At 40.5% G+C, this 25,115-nt stretch overlaps 1 protein-coding gene across 1 annotated transcript in view; it reads right to left on the reverse strand.

The window, feature by feature from the left end:
* Positions 1 to 25,115, reverse strand: part of FCHSD2 (FCH and double SH3 domains 2) — a 163,749-nt gene that overhangs the window by 68,794 nt on the left and 69,840 nt on the right. Inside the window, exons 4-6 of the mRNA XM_080374912.1 lie at positions 6,814 to 6,890; positions 5,205 to 5,349; positions 66 to 199 (exon numbers count right to left, since the gene is read on the reverse strand). Coding sequence (XP_080231038.1) covers positions 66 to 199; positions 5,205 to 5,349; positions 6,814 to 6,890 — 356 coding nt within the window. The remainder of the gene's footprint in view (positions 1 to 65; positions 200 to 5,204; positions 5,350 to 6,813; positions 6,891 to 25,115) is intronic.

Genomic DNA, 25,115 nt, shown 5'->3' on the forward strand with positions numbered 1-25,115 from the left:
ATACAAGTACAAATCTACTTTATACACATGCAATTATTTATACATATGCTATTACAAAAACATACTTGGCCTCAATATCAGCTTTCTCCCGCACTGCTTGAGCCATCTGTTCAGTCTCAAAATATTTCTTTTTGCCTTTGGCTAAATCTTTTACTGTCTCCTGTAATTCAGCTTGGATCCTTGTCAACTGGTCCACGCACTGATAAAAAGCATTCAAGAAGCAAAACATTAGTGTTTTTTTGCACCCAAATAACACCATCATCATCATTTTACTACTCTTTATTACATTTTATATGGAACAACACGGTCTCCAAGTCATTCATGGTCAATTATTCATGCCTTTCTTTTAAAGCTGATCAGAACATAAAACCGCATTTTTCTTTCTTTCTTTCTTTCTGCTGCTGTTTAACTATTCAAATTCAATGATAACTTGCAAATTAAACCTACAAGTTCTGAAAGCTTTGGATGAGGTAATTATTTGAAATAATTGGAATACAACTGGGAAAAATCCAAAGGCAATTTACTGGAGGTGATACAAAAAATGATTAATCTTTCCTTGTCTGAAATTTAAAACGTAAGACAAAGGCTACCATGCAAAACACAACAGCGACAAGAACAATGGGATAAACGTTATTTTAAGAGCTCGTTTTTCTTCAACTATTTTGAGAGCTTTCCAACAAATAAGAAATGCAACAAATCAGATTATCAGTGTTGTTCACAAAGAAAACCTAGAGGCCTAAAACGCGTAGCAAGCTAGCCAAGGAGTGAAAATAATTCCATTCATTTTCCATACAACCCAACAAGCGTTACAATATTTTAATGTCAAAAAATTATATTCAAAGGAATAGCAGCAAAATTACTGTACTGGTTTTGGCTGGGAGAGTGTCAACTTTCTGTGTAGTATGGTGCTGTATTTTGGTTTTGTGACCAAAACTGTGTAAACAACACAGGCTCGTGTTAGGGGTCTCTGAGCAGCGCTTACACAGCAGCAAGGTCTTTGCTTCTCACACACACACACCCCACACCACCACCCCCCCCCAGCGAGCAGGCTGGGGGTGCACAAGGAGCGGGGAGGGGACCCAGCTGCAACAGCTGACCCCCACTGACCAAAGGGATATTCCATACCCTACAACGTCATGCTCAGCAATAAGAGCTGGGAAGAGGAGGAAGGGGGGATGTTCGGAGTGATGGTGTTTGTCTTCCCAAGTCGCTGCCATGCGTCATGGAGCCCTGCTGCCCTGGGGATGGCTGAGCGCCTGCCTGCCCATGGGAAGGCGTGAAGAAATTCCTTGCTTTGCTTTGCTTATTAAACTGTCTTTATCTCAATTCATGAGTTTTTACACTTTTACCCTTCTGATTCTCTCCAGGGGAGTAAGCAAGCAGCTGCATGGGGCTGAGCTGCTGACAGTGAACCCACAACAATTACCAAAATGTTCAGCAATTCTCCAAACATCCTATCAGCTTCAAAAAAAATAACTTTCTGGGAAAGGATCTATGTTAAGTAGAAAGGATCTACCTAACAAAACAAACGTGAATTATCAATGTCTAGAATTATACTAATTTTGAAGAGATTTGCAAAGGTTTTCTTTTACCCGAAGTAGCTTAAGTATATGGAAGAGTGATAGTTCAATGCATTTATATTTAATTATTATAGACACTACAGGCTAGATGTGGTCAATGAAGGCTCCAGGCAATACTCAGGAGGCAGAGCCCCAAGCCAGCTTAAGGAAACCAACTGGCTGTTCAGTTTGCATTTCTCTCCTTCAAAGACCAGGCCCAAGCTCCCACCCCTTTTCACATCGTTATCACATGCCCGACTTCACAGAATCATAGAATCACAGCATGGTTTGGGCTGGAAGGGACCTTCAAGACCAGCCAGTCCCACCCCCCGCCAGGGGCAGGGCCCCCTCCCCCCAGCCCAGGCTGCTCCCAGCCCCGTCCAGCCTGGCCTTGAGCCCTGCCAGGGATGGGGCACCCACAGCTGCTCTAGGCAGCCTGGGCCAGCGCCTCGCCGCCCTCACGGGGAAGGGTTTCTTCCCAATATCTAATCTAAATCCCCCCTCTTTCAGTTTAAAGCCATTCCCCCTGTCCCATCACTACAGGCCCTTGTAAAAAGTCTCTCTACAGCTCCTCTCATTTAAGGTGCCCCATGTTGTCCACTTGCTGAACTGAATTATTAATGCATGTAACTTACTTTACAAGCACTGCAAGATTAATAAGGTGATGCTACCCAACAACCTAACATTAATTTCACAGAATTCAACAATAGTTAAAATAACATCCAGCCACCTGTAAAAAAACCCCTCTTTGTTTCAGTCAATAGAAATTGCTCGTCTTCCCACCACACAATTCTGCTCTCACTAAAAATGTCAAATTCCTTACTGGTTATAAAGTACATAAAAGTTCATGTAACTTCACACTAAATCCAGTATTTGATGTGTGCAGACCAATAAAGCAATGGGCTCTATAAGGTAAGCTTTGTGGTGGGTGGTTTGGGGAGTGGTGGAAGGCAGGACTGGGTTTTTTTGAAGACCTCTGAGTATATGATTGACGAATGAAAGGCAGAAAAATCCATATATATTGGACAGCTGACAGAGACCTAAAATAATTTCAAAAGGACTGGGTTTTTTTGCTACAGCAATCAGTATTTTGATCCCTGAAGTATCCTGCCGGCATCAAAAAACTAAAATATCAAATAACCCCAGTTATTAACATGATCTTTTGAAAAGCATAAAATAATCTTGCTTTTTGCATCTCTGGAGAATAAAAAATTGTCAGGAGACTGGATGCCATTTAGGGGGTTTGGGTTGGGTAGACATCGGTTTCAGAGAGCTGACAGAGGTGGCTGCTGGTTGCATTGCCTCCGTGCAGACTGTTTTTATTCTATTAGCCTTCCAGTCTTCTGATACAGATCCATGCAAATGTCGGCACGGCGGCCACACCAACATTCCTGAAGATACCCGATGAACGTACACTGCAGTTCCCTGCCTTACCTTCCAAGGCCAAAGTATGAAACCGCACATCGCTTATGAGATAAGCTTACAAAATCTCTGGGGAAAGATAACGGCAGGGGGTGGGCTGCTGCCCTCAAAACAGCCTTCTCGTCTGCGTCCAAGAGCTGCTGAGGGAGAGCCGGGGATCGGTTCTCTGAAGAGCTCAGGCATGGTCTACAGGAGAGACCATTTATTACCCCTGCTCCAGAGATCTTGTGATTTAGCAATTTTTTCAGCGAATTATGATGGGGTTTTCTGGAATTTTTCCAGTTTAGTATTAAAATGAGTCATAAAAATGAAGTTTTTATATGCTATCAAGTCAAGGAAGTAAAGGTTTACAGAAACATCTGGAAAATAAAGATGGCTTCTCATCAAGAGCAACTCAATACCTACTGCAATCCTGGAAGAGGACACTGCTTTTAACAGAAGCTCAGTTTTAGATGGCCATTCCAGTGTAATGTTACAAGTATTTTACTAACTCTGAATTTCAATTTTGGTAAGCTTGTGTCTGGATGGAGGTTAACGTAACTGATTATTTACCTGTTTGGAAATCCAAAGGAAAGGGTGAGAGATTGCACTGTATAAAACAACAAACTTCTCGTGGAGGAAAATTAGTACCACCAAGTGGATGGTTATTTCACATTGCAGAGAAAGTATATTGCTGTTAGAATACTTTGAACCTGAAGTACTGCCCTGATAGTTGTCATAACTTGTTCCGCTAGTTCAAAAATGCAGAAAAAAAGGAACCTCTATCATTTACATAAATTTAAGGAAGTGGTCCCTACTTCTGCTCCTGACTCATAAACACTGAACTATCAGCACTTGCAGAAGAATAAAAATGCGGATTATTTACCCAGTTATGATACTATAAAATTGTTACAGTGTTGTTTGGAAAGCTTCACAGGAAAATAAAATTCCAGAGGACAATAAAATAACATTAATAAAGTTCATTTTTCCTCCACAAAAACAGATATTGCACGTGCTTCTAAGAGCTGTACAATAATTTGTTCAGAAACTGAGAGCTCATGTTATGCTATACATCTATTTAAAAGTTTGTAGTCAAATATTTTACAAAATGCTTCTCTAGAACCTCTAACTAGGTGAGTTACCGTTAGTTGTCACCACTCTTTAGCAAACAAAACTGAAATGGTGTGTTGTGTGGGGGTGGGGGTTTTGTCTTTTACCTTGAATGGATCATTCAGCCAACCTCACATTAAACCCAGAGATGACATTAATAAATGCTCAATAATAATTTATGGTAAGAATATTTACAACTACCAACTAACGTCTGAGGAAGTCTGTTCCACCACCGTTTCTGTTTCCCCCCTTATGTCACGTTTCCCCCAAGCCAGACAGTGAGCATTTCAAAAGATCATTCTTGAATACTTCCAAACATGTATGTTTGGTGCAGTAGCGACTTTGTGTAAACTACGCTTACTTATTAAAACAGGAGGCTTTCTCCTCAATCCAGTGAAATCCACAGAACACAAACGCGAAATAATTAAAATATGAAGAGTACTTCGCTTTACATAAATACACATCACTGTAGTTGTAAAACATGTCTTACTGCCTTATGGAAACAGATGGAACACTGCCTTTTATTTGAAACACATTCTGTATTAAGCGGGTGCGGTAGAGACCTCTTAAATGACTTTTAAATTCAACAACCAATTAAATGCATGTCAAGTTTACTTTTTCCCTTGAACCATGCCATTTTCTTTGCACGGATTAACAGAGTAATTACAGCAGCTTTTGGAACACTTACTTGGAATACCTTTACAGGAGGGTGGCTGGATAACCTGTATTCTACATCTTGAAGACTTCACAAGTCATTCTTTCAGGTTTAATTAAGATAGGCCTTTTCTTAAAATTCAGAGCCTGTTCTCACAGAACCCGCTCGCAATTGTCACTGCAGAACCCATCCAATGTCATTGCCACAGCACGATGTTAGATTTGCAGAGATAGTTTTGACCTACTGTGTATTGTATTCTAAAAGAATCATTTCCAAGCAATTTTCATTTCAGATAATGTAATTCTGAACTCTGATCCCTCTTCAACAAGCTGGCTATATTACTTCTATAACAACATCCATAGGAAAAGACTGAAAAGCATTTACATATTTTAGAAGTACCATACTAAAAGATTCATAATCACCACTTTTTACAAATAAAAATGACAAAAAGTTTAAAGAACTTGTTAAAGCGTGAATACCTTCTTCAACTGCTGTTCCTTAAAGCACCGTACAGTCCTGGCTGGCTCAGAAATTAAGTTTTTATAGTTCTCACAGATATTGAGTCGGGATTGGGCCACTTGCATCGTGCCTTCTAAAAGTGACTTCCAAACTGAGTACATGCTCCTAAAATAATGAAACACAGAAACATTGGGGGAAAGAAGAAAGGGAGGCCAGGCATTACACTGAAAATACAGGTTCGTTTACATAACAGTAGCGTACATTCTTCCAGGGACTGCTTTTAAGAGTAATGCTACAGTGCAATTCTTCATGCTGATCTAGCAAATATCTGTACTTTAAACAAAAATTTTCACCAAAGTTTTACCAAAAAAACAGTATTACCAAACATTTTCCTTCTTGTCCCTGTTTTGTGATTTTTGGCTGAACATTTTTTGGTTGAAGCTCCAGTGGAAGAGACCCTACAGAACGCAGCAGCCAGAGCCAGATCAGATGATGGCAATTTTTTTTAAGATCATGAATTTGAGGCATCTTGCAATCAGGCAGGTAGTTACAGACTGCTCATCAATTTTACCTTGGCTACCTGTAGATCCTTCATCATCTGTAATGTGCCAAAGATAACCATAGCTGTGTAGTGAGCTTTGCAGGACTCCAGTAATTCACCACAAAAGCTCCCAAGTGCCCAAGTTGGAAGGAGAAGGTTGAGCAGGGAGAGTGGGGAAAGGTGACAAGATCTCCCTGCAGCTGGCAGAAAGGAAAGGTTGCTGGAGCTTGCAGAGCCCAAGGACTTGGTCATAGGGAGTGAGGGGGCGGCAGGTATTTGGAGAAGATTTCTGGGCACTGTGGGTGTATCTGATGGCATGAAAGGCTTGCTGAGTGGGGAGCAAACTGCAGCTAGCAGGGGCCTAGGGTGTGTTATGGGAGCATTTTATATACACTTAAGACTGATAATTAGGTTTCTTTCTTCTTAGACACACAGGTGGTGTGAAGGTACTGGAAGTCTAAAACACAAATCTATCAACTATTTCTTTCTGTGTGAAATAAAACGTGTCAGAGTACAAAGAACACATTAAAATACAGTATCTTAAAACTTTCTCAAAATATTTAGGAGGTAGTACTCAAAGGTAGGAGGCTTTCAGTAACTGAGTCTTTTCTGTTTTCATGTTATGATCCACCTTTTATGTTAATGAAACTAAGTTTTGTAAACAACTGCTTTGCCTCCTCCTTGCTGTCAGATGTGCTCTTCATGAAGAATGGCATTCTAACAAGAAATCTGTTGCTGTATTTTCCCATGCAGAAATCCACATGCTTACTACTCTAACTGAAAGCTATTTATCAAAAGATATATTCAGATACAAGCACTAATAACCAAACATGCTGCACTACCACAGTTGTCCTGTCATGCCATTTTGTTTTTCCAATCTTCCTAAATTATTCAAGGAACAAGTATCTATTTAAGACTATTCTGAGAATTTCAGTGGAAAACAAAGCTTCATTTTTAACTGGCAATGATCTACAACAAATTAAAAAATAACTTCTAACTACAGAAGAGCAGTGTTTCATTAAGTAAAATAATTATACAAATTGAAATTATAAAGACAGCCATTTCAAGATATCCAACTGTTAAATTACCTATAATCACTTCGTTCATCAGCTTTTATTCCAAGCCAGTCTTTCTTTAAGTATTGGCTAGCCAGCTTCTGAATGCTCTGTTAAAAGAAGGGGAAAAAAAGTTAAAAATAAGAAGTAACTAAATCAACATTTTTTGTTCTCATAGCAGACAAATGATAACCTGACATATAAAGAAAGAATCGATTCATAGTATTAGCAAACTACTATCATGCAAGACTGTTATTTTCACCCCTTTTAATATTTTTTTTTGCTTTAGTTTCTGTTGAGAACAATGAATGAACGTAATGTTTATATTTTAAATCAGAGGGACTCTAGCTGAGATCTATACATGCACACCTCAACTCTAAAAATATTTCTGCATTGTAACCTACCTCCAGTGAAACTACAATACAGAAGATGTTTGAGCAGCATGTGGTATAGTCAGAGGCAGGAATTTTGCCAGTAAAATGCCTCAGTTTGTCACAGATATAAGAATAAAATTTTTTATTTAAGTGAATGAGGACATGGGGTTCTGAGAAGCAATGAAATATCTGGTCGTTTATGTGCCCAGACTGAAATGCTCAACTTTTATCACTCACGGTTGCACCGTTATCAGCAAACTAAAGAAGCTCTACTGCTCATAGGATCAGGCCTTTACTCAGAGGATTACAACAGACTAGAGATCAAAAAATGCAGTTCATTTTTAATTATTAATGTTAATGATGCTCTTTAGTCTCTGCATTTCACTTTGCACGGTCTCAGAAAATCAGTAACAACGTTTTCATATTGAAGCTCAGAGAGCAGCAAGATTTAATTTGTGAAAAATGCAAGGGAGGGTGTGTCACTGTCGCAGCGATCCCTCCTTTCGCTTGTAATCTCATTTAACAGTATCCATCACTTATGAATTGAGTACCACCAAATGCAAGAGGATGTATATTACCCAACCTGCAGAGCCGGATAACGGGTTTATGAACATGGAGCAGTGTTGTTCCTTCTTCAAAAGAACCATCACCAGAGAAGCACTCTCCAGCTTTCCTATAAAAGTCTACTTAGCAAAGAAGTGGGAGACCTGGGTTGAAATTCCCTTTCCAGCTAAGGAAAATCAACCACACAGATGATTTCCAGAAGAGTGCATCCTGAGAAAACACCTGGGGTGGGACATGTTTGCATCTAACCCACTCAATGAGAGGCAAGGCACAGCATCATTTTTTTACATTTGCCATACTATATCCAGGATGCTACCACCTGCTAGGATAGCATTTAAGTTCTCTAAGAGAAAAACATTGAAAGTATCTCAAAAAGCACAACCAGATTTCATTCTTGTCTTACCAGCCCATTGGATACTAAAAATTTATTATTGAGTTTACAATCTGATTGACATTTTCACATAGAAAAATGTTAATTGTTGCTAATATATCATTGGCAGAAAATTTGTGTTCCCTCCTATTAAATAATCTATTTCACCATGCCAACTGCTCTGAACCAAACCAGTTTTTGCTGTTAATGATGCTTACAGCCGGGTAATGCTAATAGTCCTTGTGAAGCCAGTTGTTGAAAGCTGTTATTTCCCATTCCGAGCTTCCATGTCTTCTCAGGTTACTTCCCTGACTTCCATGGCACTTTTTGCTCAGTTAAGGATCATTTTCAAATTCCACAATGATATTTCATCACGGAACATACAATACGTGAACATATCTGTCCAAATACACAGTCAACCAGTCTGTTCATAGGTAAAGTTATGCCTGTAACTATAAATTCTTGCATTTTCATTGCCGTTTCTTCCATTTAAAAAAAAAAAGAGGCACAGATTGCATTGGATAGCTGTTTAAAAAGCCAGATAAAAGGCAAAGTAACATTTCCTTTACCTCTGGGAGAGCAATTCATGGTAAGATTTGGAGCTTCAGTAGGTACCCGTACCTGGTGCTATTTTCATGTTTCCATCCCTTTTGTATCAGACTCCACCCATGAGATCTGCCCCAAGATGCTGAACAAACATTCCCAAACACAAAACTAACCACAAAAAACCCTCACTGGCAGTTGAGGACAAGCTATGCAAAAAAGACACAACAGGGATAAATAAAATCATTCTTGCCACAGAAACCCTCAGTAATACTGATGTCAGCAAATCAATGATAAAAGTAGCACGATTAATCATTTATTTCCAAACTAAACAAGCTCACCACCAAAATCAATGAATTGTCGAAGACAGGGCTCCAGCTGCATAGTGAAGATGCCTAATCATTTAGTATTTTGTTCATGAAGATTTGGCATTTCATACAAAACGAGCCACATGTATGGTTTTTCATTAGACCAGTCTAGTAGGTTTGCTTTCCTAAACTTTATGTTGAATGTAATCTTTTTGTGTGAGATCCTCCTTGTTCTGTTCTCCATAACACTTCTTGTTTTGCCATACCGAAACAAAGAATGCCACTGTTGGGCTCAAGCGGGGAAGTCAACCAGTTGTTTAACCTTTGGCATCGCTTGAATTTACCCGCAGCCCAGAAGTGTGCTCGTTCCTTCCTCAAAGGTGCACATCGATCAATGTAACAGGTTTGAGATAATATTTAAAGGCAATAATAAATTGGTAGAGTGGCAAGAACAGAAGTCCCTGCAGAATGCTTTCCCCATTTCAGTACTGTTTGATGATAACATTTCCTTAATATTTATTTAAACGTCATTTTAGAGAATGGGACAGCACTTCACTGAGTAAAGAGGCTATCAAAAATGACGATGTAAATCCCCACCCGAAGTTGAGCAAAATCCATAAAACCTCTCCTTCCTCATTTTTGTTGGGCTAAGGACAGTTGGAGTATCATGACTTAAAATCGTGTTCGGTAGAAGCAATATTGTGAGGTCAGTGTATCTGCATCCCCAGCCACCACGTGGCTCACGAGCCCTGTGTCCCGCTGTGCTGGGCACCTCCATGTACAGTGCAAAGGCATGGACCTGCCTTCAAAACCTTTGATATCCGAAGAAACACTAAAACAATTTTTAGTATAAATATGTAAAACCATAGTTCATCAAAACTACAAAACCAGTCTGCTCTCCAGTGGCTGCCAAACAAGGTTTCCTGATTTAATTTTTCAGATTCATTCTAAAGTGTGTATCACTGAATTTGAAAAAAATGTTCAGTTAATTATTTTTGAATGGCAATAACAATCAATTGATTTTAAAGTACACTATTTTTTATCAATAAGTATTGACACAAAAGGTCAAAAATGTCTGAACTCCCCTGCAAGCATTGTGCAACCTCTGCTCACCTTTTGGTTGAAAGAAACACACGTGGCGACTCCGCTTATGTGAGTTATTAACACATTAAACAGAATTTAGAGAGAGTAAATATAAACCAGTGTAAATAGAGAGGCTGTCACATAAACCCAACTTTAATTCATCTGAAGACGATACCTATCATTCTTCCATGTCTTGGTTTTCCATCCTCCTCTCCATCAAAACGCATGTTGCATCACTATGCTATGAAAACATTAATATTTCACATTCGTGGGTACTTCAACTGTTTGCAGATCTGCCTAACAGATGGATGGATGTGACATAAAATTGTGTCAATCAGTCATCCAAGGAACCAACACCTATAAATGAAATTCTGCTGAATGGAAAGACCATCAAAAAATCAGCCCAGTTTCACGTATGCTCAAATTCCTCTTTCCCAGTGCTGCAGCTCCTATTTGATGTTTACAATCACCAGACCTTACCTCAAATCTATTTACTTGTATTTTCTAATAAGGCCAGTTGTGACAGATACTGGAGGAAGAAGAAAGACTATTAATATTAGCTATAATACTAACAGAAAGTAATTACCGACAGAAAAGGAAAGAGATAGATGTCCCAGGTTAAAAAAATAATTGATAGGAAATTATGCAGCTTGTAAAAAGTCACAGCAGCCATCCTTTTCAAAGCAGCCCTAAGATCTTTATCTGTAATATTTGAGAGGTGCTGATGACAGCCAGGACCCCTAAAACCTGTTACTGATTGCAGAAAGCATGGCAGACACTGATGCAATGCCGACTTTTGGAAAGTACCTATCAACCAGACAAATTTAGTGCTCTTTTTCATTTAGGTGGTTTCAGTATCTTGCATCACTTCAATCACTTCTCTTTATCAGAGCAGAATCCATCAACCAACCTCTTATAACTTTCATTTCTACAAATAAATCTACACTTTGCTATTATGTTGCATTAAAAAGGAACCTTGAATTCAGATGGCGAGAGGAATACTGTCCTCTGAGTAATCTCCAATAATCAGCGATCCAAGGAACACCAACACAGGCTGTAAGTAAGTGGCCCAAATAATCCTCCCCCGAGTGGGAAAAAGGAACTGGATGGTAGAAAAAGCCCAGCCAGAAGGTGAGGCCTTAGGCAACATGCAAAATCTGTGCCTGGCGGAGGAGAAGGGCATATGGACAGCAGCTGCTGTAACAAGTCTGTGATTGAAAAGCTTCCTCCGGCCATGCTGTCTGCAGTGATGGAGGGACCCTGAAACCGTCAGCAACAGAGAAGAAGCAAAGGAGAATCAAAGCAGGAGAAAAGGGGAGAGTTTCTACCTGAAGCCAACTCCAAGCTGGGAAGATGATGTCCTCTATGTTTAATATTCATTAGCTACTACATGATGTTAAAACACTTTTTTTCTAGTCTGAAGGGCAACTTTTTAGTCACCGATCACTGCCAAGTGACAAAAAATAATACTTTTTGTTTTTCCCCACACATGCATGCAAGGCAATTTGCTTGACTGACCCTGGAAATCACTGCCCATGTAGTACGTGCCACAGCAGCAGCGTTCTGACGTTATTTTGTTTACTACGTAGCATTACTTTGTTTGCTAAGTACTCTTCTGGCAGACAAACAGTCCACAAGGGAGGAGTTTTTAGCATCTCTTTCTTCACTTCTTCTCTGGGAGGAGCGAGGCTACTGCCAACTGAACTGACTTCACGGAGGTTTGAAAGCCAGTTGTGCTATTCAACACCTGCAAATTAAGGCTCTCCAGTAGCAGCAAGAAAAAATAATAGTTTTATTATGCATAAATTCTTATTACCATCCGCTCTTGCTCATGCACAAGAGAGTTTGGGTTTGTGTTATTTTTAAATGAAAAAAAAAAAAAAAAAATCTGTGATCTTGGACCGTTATTATGAGTTGCATGTAAGATGGAAAATTCCATTTTATTTCAGTACTGCTCGTTCTTCACAAATAAAACTGACAGGTACATCAAGATTTTTTTTGCCATTGTAAAATGTTTGCTTTTTTGCAGTGTTTTGCATTTTGACTGCTATCAGCTATTTTTAAAATCACATTTTTAGTTGTAGGAGAGTAATCTGGCTGAGAATGAAGAGAAACTGCTGTATACAGAGAATCCTCCAAAAAGAGAAGGGAAAAACTCCACACAACTGAGGTATGTGAAATTTCTACATTTTGAAGAACGCTTCTACTATAAAAACGAAAAAAAAATGTAGATGCATCCAAAAAAGGCATTTCAGATAGTCATGCTTTCCCCGTGCTCTCAGATTCTTTTCTTAACTCAGGAAGATTTTACATTACTTCAGCAAGCTCAACGAGTCTGACTCACGAAACATGTTGCAAGATACTCAGTGCCAAAAATTTAGTAGACAGCTTTATCGATCATACAGATGTTTTTTTCACAAGCTTGAAGAGTAACTTGAAACATATTTTACGCTGTTGCCAAAATCTTCAAAACATTTGGACAGGGAGAAGGGAACGTGTGGGAGCAGAAAATGCAGTCTGAGTGGTGAGGACTCTGGCTCCTGAATATAGAAAAACAGTTTTGTCTCAATATTAAATTCCAAGATAGTTATTAACTGTTCACAGTGATTATTTCAAGTGGTATTTTTATTTACTAGAGCTAGATTCAATAAAACCTTTAATGATTTAATGAGAGTGAACTCCGTTCAGCACGGACTCAATTCAGGGATTCCACGCAGGATATGACTTGGACCAATTTACATTATAAGCTGACGACAAAAACACTGTCAGACACAATTATTTTGCTCGGAGCTTACACAGGGCCTTAGGCAATGAGACCGTGACTAAAGCACTCCTGCAGCACAAATGAAAATGAAAACAAACCACGTAACAGGCAGCACATGAACTTCTGCAGCGCATCCCGACACTTTCCAAAAGGAGCAGATCAAAACTATGCCAGGACTGTTTATCTGCATTGCCTTTAATATAGTTAAACAATCAATAAAAGAGGTTTCTGTGTGCCTGCAGCACCAATTGTAGAACTCCCCAGAAACATGAGGAAAGGCTGGCTACCTAGTGTAAAGCTGCATCTCTAATCATGTTGCTGCTTCTTCCTGGAGACGGGCTATTCCTTCCTACCATTAGATTAATCCAGTTCCAGAAAATACGGAGTTTCATTCTTTCACTCTCAATTCATTTTCAAGCTGCTTCATTTCTCACCGACCCCCCTGCCTTTTTTTTTATATATATATATTTGAAGTATGACAAGAAAGCAAATGAAAACAAAGAGGAAAGCTTAAAAAGTCATTTATAGCCGTTAAATGTCACCTAGGGCACTCTCACAATGAGGTTTAGAAAAGGAAATGTCAAATCTCTTACCCTTCATGGGTTTTGTTAATTTGTTAACTTAAAGCTAAACCTGTTACTTCACTGGAAGCATGTTAATTCTTCCCAAAATGTCTTGCTTCTGGAGTTTAGTGATATTTTATTCAATCCTTAAAAGGGATTAAAAAACCCCAACGCCCACTCCCCAAAATTGCTTATTCCACTGGTAGAAGACGTATCTGTGAGATCACACAGAAAGGAAAGGCAAAAGGCTACCTATATAATGGTCCCCCAGGTTCAAGGGGGAATGATCCTACACCAGTGAAGACCATTCGAGAAAGGTCATGCAGTCTTATCCCAACACCTAAATATTTTTACTCTGATGTGCCTAATAACACTTACTGTAATCTGCAGCATGCAATACAGCAGATTTTTTTTTTTAAATATTACAAGCCTGTCTAGTGTTTCAAGACTTCCTTAATGCTTTAAAGTAAACATGTGCCTCTTCATTCAAACCTAAATTATTCAGTTTTAATTTGTAACTTGCTTATTTTCTTTGCCCTCGATTTTCACTGTTCTCCCCTGGCCTCTCTCCATTTGGTCCAAACTCTTCCTTGAAACGTAGTATCCAACACTTGAAAGACAGCACACTGATTCTGCAAGCAGATTTTAAACTTCAGTATTGTTGGTAAGCTCACCTGCCACCCATCCTCAGTATCAATAAACTGAATGAGCATACATCCTACTCCCCCCATCCAGGCTATTAATGATAATGCTGACTAGCACCAGATTAAGGACAGGTCCTAAGAAAACGCATTAATTTTAACAAAGAATCACTTGATATCTACACGATTTTCCAAATATTCTTCACCACAGCTTTGTCATTTAATCCCAACCACACTTCCCTAGCATACATTTTATACCATTGCATGAAAGAATAACCTCCCTAATGTTAAGATACCCAGCACCTTCTCTATTTACAGACCTGTTACCCTGTAACTATTCTGTCAGAATAAATGTTGGAAGTCTCTTCATCTGCGTACCTCCGTTATTAAGAGTATTCTCACAGAATAGTTCAATGAATTTTAAGTAATAAACCCATATTTTACTAAGCTTCAAACTGTATGCTTTTTCTCTAAGTTCTCCTGTCTTTGGATTCCAAATTTTAGGCACTCAAAAAAATAACTGTCAAGTTCATGATGTGGCACCATGTTCATACCTGAACTGCAGATCCTACTAACTCTGAGCAAGTCACACACTAGAATGAAACCAGTTACCGCGCCCAAGCTGAGTATTCACCTGTAGAAATTATTTCCACTTTCTAAATTATGTACTTTAAATTGCTAAACTAGAGATATGTTGCCATTCAGAAAATTCCAGTTTATTTTTCAGGCCTTTTGCTAAATTACTCCTAACAAAATGTCTATGTTGATGCAAAATTGTCTTATTGCATGGTCCAGTGAGAATTTCAACATGTTTCATATTCTGAATCCACTGGAGGGCTGCCTGACTGGTACTGAGAGCCAGCTTCAAGTTTAGGGACATTCTTCTTGCAGACACAGCAATTTTAGCTCCACAACCTTGCTCTCAACTGGGTTTGAGAGGTGGGCCTGTGTGAACCTCATGAAGTTCAACAAGGCCAAGTGCAAGGTCCTGCACATGGGCCAGGGCAATCCTAAGCACAAGAACAGACTGAGTGGAGAATGGATGGAGAGCAGCCCTGCGGAGAAGGGCTTGGGGGTGCTGGGGGATGAAAAGCTGGACATGACCCAGCAATGTGCGCTCGCAGCCCAGAAAGCCGCCCGTGCCCTGGGCTGCATCCCCAGCAGCGTGGCCGGCAGGGCGAGGGAGGGGGCTCTGCCCCTCTGCTCCCCTCTGCTGAGACCCCCCCACAGCGCTGCGTCCAGCTCGGGGGTCCTCAGCATCAGAAGGACACGGACCTGTTGGAGCGGGCCCGTCGGAGGCCACGGAGCTGGTCAGAGGGCTGGAGCCCCTCTGCTGTGGGGACAGGCTGGGAGAGCTGGGGCTGTGCAGCCTGGGGAGGAGAAGGCTCCGGGGAGACCTTAGAGCAGCTCCCAGTGCCTGGAGGGGCCGACAGGAAAGCTGGGGAGGGGCTTTGGGCAAGGGCAGGGAGCGGTGGGACAGGGGGGAATGGCTTGAAGCTGAGAGAGGGGAGATTTAGGTTGGACGTGAGGAAGAAACCCTTCCCCGTGAGGGCGGCGAGGCGCTGGCCCAGGCTGCCCAGAGCAGCTGTGGGTGCCCCATCCCTGGCAGGGCTCAAGGCCAGGCTGGACGGGGCTGGGAGCAGCCTGGGCTGGGGGGAGGGGGCCCTGCCCCTGGCAGGGGTGGGATTGGGTGCTCTTTAGGGTCCCTTCCAGCCCAAACCCTTCTGTGATTCTATGAACCTATGAGGAGGTACAATATGCCAATCAAACAGACATCCCCCAACTCTCCAAGACAACAAGAGAAGCAGAAGCAGCCTGAGGAAAATTATCCCCCAGACTGAGTTTGAAATGTGGGAAACTGCTAAACAGGGGTTTTTTTTAGTCTTCAAAATATAAGTAGCTTGTGTTTAGACCACATACAACTACTCTTCCCTATGTGTGCAGTAACTTTTTCTGGACTGTGAAGCTGTCCTTCATAAATCTAAGCACAGAGTCCTTTTTCATAGCCAGCTTGCTTAAAGTCACTATAAAACTGTTAGAAAACCTCAGGAAAGAGCAGAACCTTAGATTACATTAAAAGAATTCAAAAGATTCCCACTGTATCACTTTTCTGTGTAGCTGAAGGCAGATTAGCAGCTCTGGAAAAGAAATGTATTTGCTCTTGGTTCAAAAGTCTGTGCTTCTGGAGCAAATCCCCACTCCTAACAGGTAAACCAAAGTCATGTAGAGTATTACTGAACAGGGCACCATTGTCTTCCATAGATTCTTATAAAACAGATCTCTTTGCCATTGCCCAGCACACTAGACAATACAATGTTTGGCTGAGTTAATTTTATATTTCTAGGTAAACTTTTAGGAACTTTGGGCCTTGACTAGCACGCTAGGCATTAAGGACAAAGCCTCTGAAATCTATTTAGTATTCTACGAACATTCAGCATGGAGAATGACTGATGCATTTTTATTAGATGAAGATGCTTTCTATCAGTGAGTTTTAGAAAGTAGCAGGTGCCACACTGCAACAGAAAGGTCTGCAGAACCCTGCATCTGTCAATGGGAGATATTTTACCTTCAGACCCCGCGAAGCAGAGGTTAGAAGTGCCAGCACCATCATTTAACTAACCCCTGACAGAGAGGAAGAGCGCAGTTTCTTCCAGCCTCCATCCATAAACAGCATTTGGGAGGAACGTGCTAAGATGCCAGCAGAGAAGTGCTACCAGCTCTGCTGCTCACAGCCAGCCTTGGCAGACTGCTGCACCTCCTGCAGCCACCCAAAACTGTTTAAACTATTCAATATCTTCTCCAGGCTCCAGAATAGCTGGGAAGCAACAGGGCACAAGGCACCATTTGTAAAGATTCCCTCACTCTAAGTTTTGATGCGCAGACTATATAAAACTGGTATTAAGAGAACATAGTCATGGCTGAACACGTGGTTTTCTCCAGTTACAGGTCTGATTGCTAGCATTAATTCAAAGTAAAGTTTCTCAGGACACAACATCTTCACCCATGCAAAATGTAATTCAAACAGCAATGTAAAAGTGATAGAAAGAAGCAGTTGGATCATTCACTCAGAGGAACCACTTTCACACCTACTAGACCCACGCGTCTCTCCGGCACTCCGTGAAAGAAATGCCACATCCTTCCTCTGTCTCAAATGAGCCATTTGCACAAACCTTATCTGAGCAAGCACTGCCCGTGAAGGAGGAGATGGGAGAGACCTGTATTGCTTCCTCACCATCATTTTCTGCTATTTTAAGGGAGACAAGCCAAAAGCACTTCTTTAATATGTCTTTGAAGGCATTTGATGTGGGATTTGAACTAGCGCTGCTGTCAGGTCGAGGTATGTTTCTTCTCTGCACAGCTTCCTGTTTGAACTGCTGAGAAATAATCACTTGCAACATGTACAAAACTGAGTCTTACAGTCTCCCAAAACACTCATTGCTTCCGTCCCCCCACCCAAGCGGGATCTCCATCTTGGTGGAGAGACAGACAGACAAGCATCAGGACCTGGTGCTGTAGGAAAAAGCAAAGCACCAATTAGGAGAAAAAAAACAAACTAAACCCCTCAAAAAACAAACCAAAAGGCAAAAAGCAACAGCTCCTCAATTTTTTACCTTCCCCATAATTATCTCCACAAGTTCTGTTTTGCTGAGCGAGACCATAACCTGTCACTTCCCTGTCCTGTAATATGTGAGGATTTAGTGTAGTGTTAAATTCAAAATTTCCTGTAATTCAGATCTTGGGTGGCTGATGAAGTATGGCAACAACTTTGTCTTCCACACTATTTTTGGCTGGAGAATAATGTGAACCACTACTCTACAAAACAGAAGGATCAGGACAGGATCTCATAAGCAAAGACTGAACAAAGGATTAAAAATTGACATTAACTAGTTTACTTGCCTGATGAAGAATTTGAAAGAGAAAAACCTTTTTCACCCTTTCAGTGAAACAGCTCTAACAGCATCAGTCTGCACCAGAGCACCGCCCCGCATGAGCACCTTCAACATCACTACTGGAACCAGTTTCTGATTCAAAACATTTGTTAAAGTAGCAAAAAGGTTAATGTAACTCCCAAATCTGATAACCCATTCACACAGCTGTCCTGTCCTCAATAACTTAAACCTGTCATGGTCTACACTTGCTGGTTTTTTCTTTATAGAAAGAGAAATGCTTTCTTTACCACTTTTAAAAAAGGAAAAAAAAAAAAAAAGAAAAGATATATTTATAATCTAACCGAACCCTTTTTGGAGGAGACTGGTCAAGCAATGCTGCCAGATGATCCTGACACTTAAGCCTGGTTTTTAAAGGAACCTGAAAATCAAAACTTTGGCTTTCAAAATAGCACTTAATGCTTGATGGCAGAGAAGTGGTTGAAAACAGGATAAGCGCATTCTCACAGTGCCAGTTCAAATGTGGTTTTCTGAAGCAACTTAATGGTGGAGTCAACTCTGCAGCAATTTTCTGGGAGACAAAAGGATGCCCAATTCATGCAGATGTGCAGCAAAAATTAAGCAGAACTGTACAAGAATAAAAACATAGTGACTCCACAGGACATAGCACTGCAAGTAAGCCATAGTAGAATGTAACATTACAGAATGTATATATTTTCTTACATAGTTACATTCAAGTACAGAAAGATATGAAATAAAGTGTAAATTGAAAACACAGGCTGGAAAATATCTGAAAATATGATGATAAAATTACATACTACATCAGTCACCACAAAGACAGATTAAGCTATAACAAAAACAGACTCTTCAAAATTACTGACCTACAGAGACTGTAGGAAAGGGGACTTTAAGAAAACTTGTAAAATACATATGTAACATCAAAAGCAGTATGTTAACTAAGGAAGTTCAGTTAAGGAAAATTCCACAGTCCAATTTTACTTCCACTTGCTCACAAAGTTATAAAACACACGTAGCTGAATTTTGACATGGTGAAATATAGAGTTTCAGAAAATAATCATAGACATGGGAAGTTCAAATTACAACTAGCTTTAAAAGCCTGCAAGCGCAGTGTCACAGAAAGATGGAAATATTCTAATAACTTCAGTAACTGAGACTATTAATAAAATGCAGAATTATGACCTAAGCAGCATAAGAACCTTACCAAAATTAAATGTGTTAATCTTCAGTTTATTTAAAGAAAACAGATGTACATGGAAAGAGCATGGAGTTCTCTGGCATTGTCAATAGCGGCAACAGCATCTTAGCCACCGTGCTGGTTTATAAAGCTACACAACTCATCTCTTGAATCTAACAGGTTATTGTATTTTCTCAAAAACTGCAGACAGATAAACCCATACCAGCCCAACAGATTTCAGTTTCCATGCTAAAGTGACTTTTTGCCTGCAGGCAAGCACCGCTCTCTACAGATCAATTCACTTGCATAACTGTCCCTCGATAACACGCAGCACAGCTGAATTTCAGATGCTTCGGCAAAAGGTGAGATTTCAAAGAAATCAGGCGTACAGAGGAATACATAAATTGGAGTTATTTATTAGCTGGGATGCAGGAATATAGACTTGGTATCTCTTAACCTAACTCAGGTTAGTCTAATTTAAGGCAACAAATTTACTGAAATATTCCACGTACGCACAAACCAGCACACCATGTAACCTTAACATAATTGTTTACTTTAAGGTTACTTTGAACTAGTTCAAGAAGCAGTGAAACATTATAAGAGCTAAAAAGACGGCATAGAAAAATGTCAGACTGAAACAAAGACTGGTTAGCGACCTATCTTGTTTTGGAGACAGACTGCTACTGAAAATTGTATTTAGGATTGGCAAGTCAGCCACAGAGCCTGGGAATGTAGAATTATGGTTCTTTCATCCTTGTTGTGTGACTGCACATTTATAGGTATAAATAAACCATAGATACAGCTAGGTGGTGTTTTTTTTTAATAATGCGATTTATGATAATTCAATTTTTGAATATTTAATGTTTTGGAAAAATATAACTGTAAATACTAGCATTTAATGCCATGGATATATTATAAGAAATCTCAGAAGGTAAGGAACTGCAAAATATTTCTGGCAGCTATTCCTGCCAAGTTATTAGAGATCTTAACTAATGAATCTGGAATGTTCACCTCTAATAAGCATTTCTTGAAAAAGTCTCTATTTTATTGCACTAGAAACAGACTGCAAAACATTACTTCTTTCCATTCTCCATCTGCAGAGGAATACAGCCTATGTTCACGTTCCTCTGTGTCGTAAAACACGTTTCTGAATTTGTTTTATTCTCTGAAGTGCAGTTACCAGCCGTTTCTGAAGTTGCTCGGTGTTATTCATTGTACTTGTCTTCGCAGCTGAGCAGGTTTGCATTTTGTGTTCTGTGGGAACTTCTTAATTAAAGGTTCACATGATTACAAAGCATTGACATGGCTCCATGTTTTATGTAGCATAAAGCTTATTTTTTTCCTATCCAAAAACAGCTGGCAAATAACTATTACAATTGTTGTGTTTCACATAATATTTATTGGTTGGTTTATAACAACTAAAATGTTACTATTTTGAAGTTTATCACACCACAGTGTCAAAATTAATTCTGCATTTGGCAATTAGCTTCCGAGCTTGTTATATCTTCAGAATATGGAAAGTGCCATTAGTAACCTTTACATATTCAAATACATATGATTATATAGTATTCTTTATATATTAAAATTTTGTAAGTCAGTTTTTGGCATTAGTTTAAACGTGTACATCATATTGTGGCGGAAAACACAAAAATCTGGCTGAAAACACAATGGTATGTTTTTCATGAATTTGGTGTGTTTTGGTATTTGATATGTCTGGCAAAGTTTACATGAACAAATTTAACTCTGGGAATCATTATCACCACTATTCAGACTACATGGTTTTCTTGGTGTTTTTTTTTTACCAATATTTCTTGTCCATTCTGTTGAACACTAAGCCCTGAAAGTCTACTTTCAGCACTGCTGAAATCTTACACCCTCTAATTCAAGATGATGGCGACAATGAAATTAATACTAACAAAAGATTATGCACAGCCAGACTGCTTCTGCAGCTATGTATTTATTGACTTAATGTAGTCTGGGCTAACCGAGCAAAGCACCTCTTCCTGAAGCACTTCAGAGAACACCTATTTGCCTGGAAAACAGATCACCTCATTCTACATTGCAAGTGTTACTGGTATGCCCATCCCACCCCACAACCATCACAAACACTCTAAACCATAAATGCAGTTTTCTTCAAAAAACCATCTACTTTCTCTGACAGCATCCTTGATGCCAGACCTCTTTGGTTCAGGAATTATTTCACATACTCTCATTGAAAAAGAAGTATCCTGATAAGGACAAATTACAATGTTTATTACGCAACATAGAAGTTAAATACAAACACATAATTTTGACAGTAAAATTTGATAATGTGAGGAGGCACAAGGCGAAACCTACCCATTTCAGGAGTCAAATGGCAGTCATTTCCAAGGCTCGCTCAGTACCACCCTCCTTTCCTGTACCCTCCCAGCTTATTTTCTTCCAACTAATGCAACAGCAAAGGAGGAGGAAAGGTTCACCACTGCTTGTCTAATTAAGCATAGATCAGTAAAATAGCCAATTATAGTGTAAACACTACAATAGGCTGCTTCAGCCAGTACATTTAATCTCTAGACTGAAAGTTTTGGGTTGTTCTGAACAAGTATGTACTAAAAGTACTGTTACACATGTTAAGGGTAGAAGACAAAGACACATAGAGCTGCAAATTTTTAAAGTGATTCACTTTGGCAGGACAACTCTTTCAGCTGAAAAAACAACCCAATTGTTTTCTGGAAATCAGAAAGAAAAGTGTGCATGCTTGCATCTGCAAGGAACTTTTGGCATCATGATCCAGTTATGAAAAGCAAAGGTTTAAAGTTCTTAAGTAAAGCAGCTGGCTTAATCAGCTGGCTCGAGGAGGAGGAGGTAAGTAGGAGGCCATTTGTACCCAACACTAATGTCAACATTGGAGGTCAGCAGACACTGAAGCTACTTTCTTCTGCTCGTTAGTGACATTTGAAAATTGATGCAGGAAAAGGGGCTGGTCAACTATTTCTCAACAAGTTCAGTGGAGATGGGTTGTGGTAGAGAAAAGGAAGAATAAATACATTCTGGGTGAGGGCAATTCCAAAGAGTTTTCCAGAAGAACTCACATTCATGTAAAGACATAAAAAATGATGGGATTCTGTCCTGCAGGGAAATGCAGAAGAAACTAATAAGCTCAGGACATACTATTTCAGGAGAAACGTGGCCAAATACAGGTTTTTTTCCAATCTCTGACTGGCCTGCTCATGACAGCTGATCTGGAAGTTGATGTGAGCTGATAACTGGATTCATAGGCCTTTAAGAATGAAAAAAATCTCAACTTCCACTTACACAGGCAAGAGAGTTTGGAAGACATTCCCAGCAAGAATAAAATGCAAGTACTGTTTCCTCCTCATAGCTCCAAACTTCGGTCTTTATTATACATCAGTCAGAGCAACACAGTATTGATGAGTTGGGACAGCTCAAATTTTTCCAATTTCTGTTTTTAAACATCAAAAGAAGTTCCTTCAATCCTTCAGCTGAGCCAAGATGAAAAATGACATTCTCAAAAATCTTTAACCCATGGTCTACTACTTCAGTTAATGTTTGAGTCAGTACCGATAGATTGCTACACCACATACTTGACACTGCAGCACATGAAATGCTAGGTGTCAACGCAGCATTCAAGTTCAAATGATAAGAAATTTAACTGCTTGCCTGAAATTGTCAACGTTCACAACCCAAGATGACAGAGTGGAGCCAAGATTTCCCCATGCTAAATGCAAAGCCGAATTTTACACTTCTGGGATGAATATAAAAATCAATGTTAGAAAATCAAGCTTGCTGCTTCTCTCACATGCTGATAAGAAAGGACAGCTGCTTCTCTGCACATCCTCACTCTTCTTGGCATGGCAGCAGGTCCAGCTGTCCTGGAGAGGCAGTCAGGCTGTCCTTGCCCCTTGCCCAGTGCTGTAGTGCAGTCACAGAATCATGAGATCGCTTAGGTTGGAAAAGACCTTTAAGATCATTGAGTCCAACCATTAACCCAGCACCATCAAGGCCACCACTGAACCATGTCCCTCAGTGTCAGTCAGGTCTACACATCTTCTGCCCCCCCCATGGACGGTGCCTGCACCCCGTCCCCGGGCAGCCTGTGCCAGCGCTTGGCCACCCTGTCGGGGAAGACATTTCTCCCCGTGCCCACCCTGAACCTGCCCTGGTGCGGCTGGAGGCCGTTCCCTCCTGTCCTGCCGCTGGTTCCTTGGGAGCAGAGACCGACCCCCCTCGCTGCAGCCTCCTGCCAGGCAGCTGTAGGGAGCCAGAAGGGCCCCCCTGAGCCCTCTGTTCTCCGGGCTGAGCCCCCCCAACTCCCCCAGCCCCTTCCCCAGCCCCTGCCCGGCTCTGGACACGCTCCAGCCCCTCCGGGTCTGTCTGGGGGTGAGGGGCCCAACGCTGAGCCCAGGGCTCGAGGGGCGGCCGCACCAGGGCCCAGCACAGGGGGACGGGCACTGCCTGGCCCTGCTGGCCACGCTGCTGCTGACACCGGCCAGGGCGCTGCTGGCCGCCGTGGCCACCTGGGCACACTGCCAGCTCTCTGCAGTCCCAGCTCTCTGCAGCTTTAGGCAGCTATTTCTTTCATCTGCCCTGAAGACACTTACATATGTTCAGCTGTGCAAGGGTCTGAATGCACAGGTTACACAGTATTTTACAATGTCTCTCATTCTAGCCCTGCAAATCCATTGGCAGATTTTCATTCTTTACTTATTTTCAAAGAAGCATTTAGAACAAATCTGGTTTAGGTCCATGAAAATCATATGCCCTGCTTCGTAAAAATCTCTGGTGGCTTTTTTCCACAGAGCAGTAGAAATATGCAACAGACATATTCCCTGTGAAGATGCACAAAGTTTGCTGTGAGAAGACCCCAGGTGAACGTAGCATGGCAAACTATGGCTAATAATTCAGCAAGGTCTAAGGGAGATCACCAACACCAGCACGCCAGTTTTCAAAACGCAGCAGTGATTTTCAGGGTTCACAGGCTTTGCACTTCCCTTATCAAGGACCCTCACCATAATCAGTCTCCCACCCCCCTAAGACTCCATATTAACTCTGAGTGGAAGTAAAACATAATTAAACAGTTACTTAGTGCTTACACAGAATGCCTGCCTTCATATATCCCACAGGTCATGCAAGAAACTTCTGAGATGATATCCATATTCCTTTATCTGGTCTTTAAAAGCATTATCTGGTCTATATATTTCAGAGGATTACTGTGCTTTTTGTTTTGTCCTTTTTAAACCAAACAGTAGCGGAGACACAATGTAAGGCTGTGTAACAGAGATATACAAACCATGCACAGTTTTAACTAAGGTCTGAGTGACACTGAACTCTTTACTAGTGTTTTAAGTTTAGCAAGGGTAAATCGGCTACCTCAAGATATCCTGGTACTTTAAATCAAGGGTTATCTTTTTTAAAAAAGAACTATCTATTTTCAACTGCACAGAAGAGCATGCAGTTGCAACTACTGCAGAGATGTTAAAGATTGTGTTCATGTTTCAACATCTGTAGCACAAAACCCCTCCGCAGCCCAGGATACAGGTGCCAAAGCACTCATTAAGGGGAAAAACAGTCTATTAGAAAGTGTTTTTTCTCTGAAGTCGTAAGGCAAGCCAACTCTTGAAAGAGCTGCCAAGAGCATCCAAGTCCAACTCAGTTTGACTTCATTCACGTAAAAAAAAAAAATTCCTTCCTGCTCATTTAGGAAAGAATTTAACAGGAACAACTCAGAAAAAAACTAATCATTGAGCTGATCTCTGCGCAGAAAACAAACTAGTGAAAACTAGCCAGAAGAGAAGGAAAGGAAAGCTTGTCTTTGAATAAATCTGTGTTGTGAATACCCAGTCTCGATGTCTGCAAAGTGCAGGTCCGCCCACGGGAACTTTTTTATATACATATATATATATAATCTATACATATTTCAGAACTGAAACTTACGGACTTGGTATTATCAGACAAACAGAACAACCGAGAAAAGCAAGAAAATGCCCAGTGATGGGGGAAGCGGACCATCTGGTCTGTAACACGCTAACACAATAGGGAAAGA

This window comes from Falco punctatus, assembly GCF_963210335.1.
Source record: "Falco punctatus genome assembly, chromosome: 2".
NCBI lineage: Eukaryota > Metazoa > Chordata > Aves > Falconiformes > Falconidae > Falco > Falco punctatus.